This window comes from Indicator indicator, chromosome 29 (assembly GCF_027791375.1).
Source record: "Indicator indicator isolate 239-I01 chromosome 29, UM_Iind_1.1, whole genome shotgun sequence".
Classification (NCBI taxonomy): Eukaryota; Metazoa; Chordata; class Aves; order Piciformes; family Indicatoridae; genus Indicator; species Indicator indicator.
The window spans coordinates 6,204,081-6,212,867 of NC_072038.1; the positions used below are offsets into that span (position 1 = coordinate 6,204,081).

Consider the following 8,787-nt stretch of genomic DNA (forward strand, 5'->3'; position numbering starts at 1 on the left):
CTGCCCAACTCCACCGGGAGAGACTCTCCCGGGCGTAGCTGCCCCGGTAAAGCTGCAAGAGTCACAGGTAGCGGAAGCCCCTTCGCCTCCTCTGGAGCCGCAACCGCCTCGCTCCCCAAAAGCCAGGCCGCAGCACCCTGGCCCCACAGCCCTCCCCATTTGCCTCTGAGAAGCCGGAGAGAAGCAGCTCCTTCCACGTCCCTCCCTAGGGCCTACAAACCAAGACCTCGCCCTTCGTCAGGTCCTATCGCCGGCTGTACCCACAGCAGCGCCCAGGCCGCCTCAGCCGCCATTTTGCCAGCCCCGCCAGCCCGGGCTGTTGTTAGCGCGGCGCCGAGCAGCGCAGGCGCAGAGTCGCCGGCCCTGGCAGGCAGCATGGAGGACGCGCTGAAGCGGGAGTTGGGCACTGCGGTGCTCCGACCGACGGGGCATTCGGGGGGTGGCTGCATCAGCCAGGGCCAGAGCTACGACACGGACCATGGCCGGGTGTACGTGAAGAGCAACTCCAAGGCGGAGGTGTGGGGGATAGGGTTCGAGGGTGGGGTGCGTGTGGCGGAGCCCGTGGCCGTGAGGCAGCTGTGAGGGCAGTCGCGCTGGGCACCGGTCCCGGCCTCATCTTGAGGGAGGGAGATTTGCCGGCTGGCCTAAGGCTGTAAAATTTCCACCACCGGTGTCGGGGAGGTGTCGGGCCGCCGGAGTTAGAGGTCGGCTTCGTTTGGCAGCTTCTGCCCTGTGAGGATCAGTCTGGCGACTGCTGAGGGGCTGGGGCCTGGTTTGTGGCCACGGTGCCCGGGGATGGGGAGGCCGCGGTGGCGGTAAGCATGGGGATGGGAAGTAGCATTTCGGGTGCGATGCTGCTTAGGATCAGTATTATTTGTCTAGGGCTTGCGGTACACTGGAATGCTGTTGTCAGTTGTAGCTGGGGTTACGGTGGTACCACTGTGGCTGCACATGCTGTGCGTGTGTCTCAGGCAACCTAGAAGATAAAAAATTGTTTAAAGAGGGTATATATCCTACATAAGAAGGAGCTTTTCTCAGTAAATTATGTTTTCCACAATTGTTGTCCAAGATTTTCTACATTGTCCTTTCAATGCCTGGTGCCGCTGTGTAGGATGTAGATATCTGCGTTTGATAGAAATGTAATGCAACATAGCTGTATGGCATCCTCGTTTGAAAAGCAGAGATCAGGTGGAATTTACTTTAAAGGTACTTTACACTTGTGGCTGTCGAGCAGCTTCACTAGAAGAACAAAAATCAGGACTTGCATTTGTCTTTAATATCAAACAAATGTTTTTGAAAGCATGTACTTTATTCCATGTATGTCTGTGCTTTCTGATTATATCAGGGAGCTGGGTGAATGCACTGAGGTGATAACACGGGAAAATACAGAAGGGCTATCCTGTTTTAGATTAGGCTGAAAATAGTTTGAATTGATAGCAATACAGCCCTTGCACTTAGGCCTTTGTTAATTGTGTATTTAGGTGTACAATCCAGCTAGGTACAAGGTAGGGCTCGGAAAAAAGATCTGGATAGATTTTCTATTCAGTAACCGTTTCACTTTTTGTGCTTTTGGCTTTGTCTGGATTCTGAGTGCTGATTGAAGCACACTTTGCCAAACTATTATAAAGCTGTGCTGTGTGTGCAGCAGTGTGTGTACATCAGCAGTTTCTTTAGAAAACACTGGTTTTTACTCTATTAAAGTTAACAGCTGACTTTAAACTGCTTTAGACAGAGATACAGTGTTTACTGATTTCCTCTGAGCAAAGCTAGCTCATGGCAGCAGTTCTTCATTCTTCATCTCCTGTAGGCTTTGGAATTTTTAGTCTATGTCTATTGCAAATTGTCCTTTGACTGTGTTCCATCTCTTGGTACAAAAAGGCTGTAAAATTGCTGTCAAGTCTGGTGGTGTGGAACACTCTGTATCTTTTATGTGCAGTAACCACTTACCCAAGACTTTATTTAGCATTTACAACCTTGATTGGCTTTGTGAAAGAGCTTTGTCTACTTGTGAGTGGTGTTCGTAGAGGCTAATTTTTTCCTTCAATATTTGGCAGGCCAGAAGGATGTTTGAGGGAGAAATGGCAAGTTTGGAAGCCATCTTGAAAACACAGACAATAAAAGTGCCTAAACCCATCAAAGTTATAGACCTGCCTGGGGGTGGTACTCTGTTTGCAATGGAACACTTGGAAATGAGGGGCTTAAACAGGTAAAACACAGTATTAATCTTTACATCCTTTAATTAGAAATTCTGACTTCTATGACAGTTAAGTCACTTGTTTGCAGAGGGGAAGCTTGATTTTTTAAAAAATTTCTTTTAATTGTAAATCAAGTTAACATACATTTGGGAAATTAATCAGCAGAGAGCTATATAATACTTTATAGTGTTTCACCTGGTGCATTGGTTGTACATCAAGAAGTGAGTGTGGGTTTTTGTTTAGTTTTGAATTTATTTGGGCTTTTTTTGGCTGTTTGAATTCTTTTTTTAGTCAGTTAGTAAAGAAAGTGACCTACCTGTGTACTCACCTTTGATATAAGAACAGTATTTAATATTGCTTGTCATGAGTAGAGGCACTCCCCAGATATTTTTACAACTCTTACCTTGATGTTGATAGTTTCACACTTTTGACCCTATTCTGTGGCAAACACTTGAGTAAGTTCAAATATGATGAAGATTTTTGTCTGATTCCATTAAAGAGGTGAGCATGACAACTTTCTCCTCCCAGTCACAGAAATTCTGCAGCTGGCTTAAACTCTTATCCCTCAACCTGGTCATCTGCAGAATTTCTAAATCATGAAAAGCCCTCAGTGAGCTCCAAGAGCAAGAGCAGAAATCCTCATGTGTTTGGGCTGATTGAGATGAAAAATGTGCAAACACAACATTTGGCATACAGATTTCAGGGGATAACTACAATCTGTGTCAACAGGAACAAAGTGAAGAAATACCTTTGCCTTAAATGACAGTGCCTTTCCCCAGTGGGGAAAGATTTGAGACTTGAAAGACAGGAAAATACACATACTTCTTTTACTTGCTAGCTAATCTTTTCATGTAGCTCCTGGGATATCAGGAACTGGATTCATTTATGTGTCATGTTGCTAATACTACCTCTTTCTCAGACATTCAGCAAAGCTCGGAACACAACTGGCTGATCTCCACCTTCATAACCAGCAACTTGGAGAGAAGCTGAAAAAAGAAGAGAGCACAATTGGTACAGTACACAGCTGCTTGCAAATGTAACCTAATTAACAACTCGCTACAAAATAGTTAAAATAACTTTTGTTATTTCAGGATAAGTTCACCTTCTTCCACTAAAGATATTAGGAAAATAGATTTGGCTGAAACACAGACAAGGGTTGTTTTGCATTTTTTTCTCTTACGTTTACTCTATTTGGATCTCACTAAGTAAAACATTTGTTCAGTTCAGTTAGTGGGATTCCAAACCACAGTTTCTGCAAGGATAGAGTATCACAGGAGTTATGTTACCTCAAAATATGATTATGAAGATTATAATATAGCTGCTTTACATCAAGCTCTAAACTTAGAAGCCAACAGCAACAACCCCTGTAACAGATTATAAAGGGTTTTTTTATTCTCACTAGAATCAGCACTGTACCCTTGCATAGTTTTTAAGGTCCATTTGCATTGTAGATATTTAGAATCTTGTCATTAGTATTGGATTTTTGTCTTTGGTTTGAAAGGTAAAGGTCAAGGGCAAATGGAAGTCCAGTTTGTGGATCAATTTGGCTTTCATACAGTTACCTGCTGTGGCTATCTCCCACAGGTAGGTTGTACTTCATCAGACTGATAGCATTGTAAGTTTAAGATATTTTCCCTTCAGTGACACAAAAGGGACAAAATTATTATAATGGAAGTTAATTTATTTCTGTGGAATCATAAAAGAAAAATCATTGTTCAGCCTGCTAAGGAAAGTAGTGCTTTAGACAGCACTTCCAGCTTCATTGGACATTCATAGTTCTTAAATCTCTTGGGCTATATCACTTAGAGAAAATTATTTATTGCCCCAGTTTTATGTTTTTTGGTAATATTCTATAAAACAGTAGCATTTACTGTCCTGTATGATACCAGCACAAAGGCTGTGTAGTTCTCCAAAGCTTTATTTGAAAAAAAAGAAAATCTGTTTTGTGCAGTGTAGAGCTGACGTCTGCAGTCCTGTTCCTTCAGGTGAATGACTGGCAAAACGACTGGGTGACTTTCTTTGCCAAGCAAAGAATCCAGCCCCAGATGGACATGATCGAGAAGAATTCAGGAGACAGAGAAGCAAGAGAGCTTTGGGCACAGCTTCAGGTGGGTGAAATTATCTCGGTTCTCATTTTAATGACAAGCTAGGCATCAGTTGTTTAGACTTCCTTTCTAAAACAGAGTTCCTATTGGTATGCTCCATGCTGTCTTACTAAGTGATTCCAACTTTTGGGGTCTAAAATGCTCTTTATTCTAAGGCATAATGGCTTTGCCACATCACCCTATGCTAGTATTCCAAAATGAATGTTGCCAAATAGCACTTCACTTCACTGTTTGGGAAATACTAGATTGAGTTCACAGTCTTTGTTTCCTGTAACATGTTCATGAGAAATGTGTATAAGCAGTACTCTTCTGCACCTCATCTGTTCATTTAACGTTTGCATCTGTTTAAGTGACTACAGTATTAGCTATTTGGATGCTACTACTCTGTAGAAATTTCTTCAAGGTTGGTGAGAGACCTCTCAGCCTTCTAATGATGAAGTGGGTGGTGGTTGTTGTTAATAAAGCTGATCAATATTGCAGTCAAACACAGGTTCTTTTTTAAATTTTTTATTTTTTTTTCCAAGAAGTGTTTGGTTGACTATTCTTCAGCTGCTGGCTTTTAGAAAAATGGAAATCCTCTTGATTTTCTCAACATCTCTGTTGACTGGGTCCTGTGCTGTTTCAAGTTATGTTTTTTACACGCCTTTAAGAAGTTTCAATTCATGTTCTGCATGTATGCAGATAAAACTCTGCAGTCATTCACCTTAAAATGTAACACTTTAGATACATTGCTTTTTTCCCTCTGCAGCTGAAGATACCCAGCTTGTTCTGTGACGTAGAAATTGTTCCTGCTCTCCTGCATGGAGATCTCTGGGGAGGAAATGTGGCTGAGGATGATTCGGGACCAATTATCTTCGATCCAGCTTCTTTCTACGGCCATTCAGAGTATGAGCTTGCAATAGCTGGGATGTTTGGTGGCTTCAGCAATTCTTTTTACTCTGCTTATCACAGTAAAATTCCCAAAACTGCAGGGTTTGAGAAACGCCTAAAGCTTTATCAGCTTTTTCACTACATGAACCATTGGAACCATTTTGGTACAGGGTACAGAGGGTCTTCTCTAAACATTATGAGAAACCTTCTAAAGTGAATTCCTGCTGAGGCAGAATACTTGCTGTGTTGCTTGGAAAACCCCAGACTTGGCAGTGCAACTACAGTAGTAGTAATGTTTAAAAAAGCTACTAGACCCTTGACCTTGTTGCACAGCTAAAGACCTAGAATCAGTGAGTCTTGGTGAATGCCAGGTGTAACTTAGTCATCCCTGGGAATAATTTTATGAGTGAAATATCAAAGGAAGGAGTTTGTTCAATTGCACAAAAGATCTGTCAGTGTCAAGAAAGCACTGAATACTTTGAGATAATGCAAACCAAGCACTCAAGTACAAATGATTTGGGAGAAATTCTGTCTTAGGGACCACTTGTGCTTCAGAGTAGAGAAATACCAGATGTTTTTTTTTGCATCCTAATGGAAAACTCTAGAGAAATGTTTATTAAATGGAAAATCACATTTTTTTAGTTACTGTGGAGATGGCTAAAAAAGTTGCTCCTTGCTTTTTTGCTGTTTCTCCCCCCTCCCCAACTTTCTGATAGATTGCTCAGACTCTTTGAGCTCCTCATGTCAAGTTACATGCATGAGAACAATATTAACAAAATATTTAGAAAGTCAACCAGAAAATTCTGGAATAGGAGCTGTGAAAAATAATTTGGACTTGCTATTGATTATGATGAAGTGATTCTATTGGATGGAGAGTGCTTCCTGTTCTGTTACAAAGCTGTGTGAAAATACTCATAATTTTTTCTGGCATGTGCATTTTGGTGCCTGGTGGCATTTTTAGGCTGCTTTGTGCTTGCCAGTCAGCAGGCTCTTAACTATAGCTGTTCTGTTTTGACTAGAACTTGGTCTCTTTGTTTTTGGATCATCCTTTTGTCTAGTAGAGAACATTCTTAAAGACACTCTACACATTCATGTCCTGTGAAGATCTACTCTCTCACTAACACAAACTGAAGATGTTCTTCTTAGCTGTTGTCAGTGCCCACAGGATAACACCGCCTGGTTCCTGATGCAGGCTTCACACCAGTTTTTTGTAATTTAGACTCCAGGTGCCATAAGCTAAGATTTTTCTTCAGTCCCCACAAAGTGCACTTTTTAGCTCTTGGGATAAGAGATGTGAAGCCCAAGGTAACTGACAGAGCAGCAGCTCTACACCATTGTCAGAAGTTCTCTAAGGACAGCTTTGCAGAGCAGCTATTCCTTACACCCACTGATGGTAATGCTGCAGTTGTACACTTTTTGATGTAGGCTGGTAATGACATTTCAGTGCAAACATACCAGGTAGGTGAGAGAGATGCATGATTCCTAGCATGCATGTGGAGTGTTTGGGAATTACTTTTTTTAATTAAAGATGTTTTTCACTGGATATTGGCAAACCACTAAGAGATTTTTATTTGCTGGTTTTGCAGTTATTTATATAACTAAGTTTAGAGAAAGCTATTGCTTGATATGACTTTCCTTCCTTAATTCTACTACTCTTATCACTGGCTGTTTAACTTTTGCAACAAAAAGTTTTACAGCCTTGCTTGGTAGAATAGCTTTTACTTTGTTGCTTAAATAAAAAGTTTCCCTGCTAATTATTGTTGTCTCTGTTTTCTCTATTTAAACCTTACAGCTTGTGTTCATTCCTGAGGAGCTCCTTGCTCCCACCTGTAAAAGATCCTTAGTTTGTTAGTCAGTTATGGTCATCAGGGGTGTTGATGGGAACATGGCTGTGGATTTTAATCTGGAGCAGTGTGTCACTGAAGAAATGTCCATGCTGTTTGGTTACAGTGTCATTTGAGGACTTATCTGTGCCTTCCAACTTTTTGTATTGCACCAGTTGTTTGGATGTTGTTGATTCTATGTCCATGCCCATATCTTTAACTCATTCATCCACGCTTAACACTTCTGAGTGCAGCTGATGGAAGAAATGCTCTGGATTTTTAGCCAGCTGTCAGTCAGGTTAGATTAACTGTTTATTGCCATATGCCTTCATAATAAAGTTAGGAGTTACTTAATGAGGTCTATTCTGTTTACAAACCTTCAACAAATCAATGTGTTTATTTTGCTAAAACATGTAAATACTTTTTATCATTAGAAGGCGAGAAGTGGATCACTTACGTGATAAACGCTGAGTCTTCAAAAGATCACCTTTTTTAATAGAACTGGATCAAGATATTTTTGTGATTGGAGGAAAACTCTGGTATATAAGTTCTGTAAATGGAAACAATGTTATTTAGAGTTTTGATTTGAGGGGTGCTATGCTCACTCTTACAAAGCTATTTTGTGCTTCTGTTAAAAGTGGAAGAGGTGTAGGGAGTATGGAATGTAACAGCAAGTTCTACTGTACCATGGATTCCTTGGTTCTGAGTTCTTACAGACAGCAGTTGAATCAGGGAATGGAATCTGAAGGCAGGCTGCTGGTGGACCCTTAAGAAATTGCTGAAGTTCTATAAGGTAATTATTACTATTTTTTCTTATGTATTGTATAGTTCTGCACTGCTCTTAGAGTTCTCTTTCATAATGTTTTTTGGCATTGTGTGTTCAATGCCTTTGTTACTCTTTCTCTTATAGCATAAAGCTAATGTATATTTCTTTTCCCTTGTCTGCTAAAACCTCTTGGCTCTTTCTGTACATCCTAAGCCTGGCAAATGTGTTTCCTTTTACCTGTGCTTTCATTCTGTATTTCCTGGTTCTGTGTCATAAGTTTGATGACTTTCCATTCCTATGTGGACGAAGAACAAGGGTAAAAGAACCACTAAATTTTTCTTAAATACACAGTGGTACATGTATTTATATATAAAAATTGTAATATCTTCTCATGATGTTTCTTAGTCTTTTCACAAGATGGATCCCAACACTTGGCATATGTAGACTAAAGCATCTCACAGAATTTAATACTTGGAAAATCAGATCTCTGTATCTTTTTTTTCCCCTTAAATTAGAATTTGAAAATAATTCCTTGGAAAATTAATTAGTAGTTGGGAAATGATTATGCATAACTGTAGTAACATATGCTTCTGCCTGGAAGAGGAGTTAGGGGAAGGGAAACCTGCAAATCTGGACTCCATGGTTTGGATCACAGGTTGGGACAGACCTCAGGAGGTCACTTAGTTCATTCTTCTGCTTAAAGCACGAAGAGCTGTGAGGGCAGGCCAGGTTTAAGTGTTTAAACCCTCCAAGGATGGAGGCTGCTCAACTTCTCTGGGCTTGACTGACCTAATTGTGAAAATAAATCATCCAGTTTGAACTCTGCAAGAACCTGTGTTTTTTGCTGAATTGCTTATAGTTCCTTTGTACCCTACATTTCAGTGAGTTTTGTTTTCTTCCTTGTGCACTGCTGCCATCTGCAAAATCTGCCTGCAGCTATGAGTGTTGCACTCTAGTACTGTTTTTCTTCCTGCTTTTCATCTTCACTGTTGTTCCAAAATAGATCTTGTGATTTTTAACTGATGCTG

At 40.9% G+C, this 8,787-nt stretch overlaps 1 protein-coding gene across 1 annotated transcript; it reads left to right on the forward strand.

The window, feature by feature from the left end:
• The first annotated feature begins 375 nt into the window (after window positions 1-375).
• Window positions 376-6,166, forward strand: LOC128976456 (ketosamine-3-kinase-like). Its single transcript, XM_054393717.1, has 6 exons — window positions 376-516; window positions 2,055-2,206; window positions 3,115-3,206; window positions 3,697-3,779; window positions 4,181-4,303; window positions 5,049-6,166. Exons 1-6 carry the CDS (start codon window positions 376-378, stop codon window positions 5,385-5,387), a joined length of 930 nt encoding a protein of 309 aa, XP_054249692.1. The 3' UTR covers window positions 5,388-6,166.
• Window positions 6,167-8,787: the final 2,621 nt, after the last annotated feature.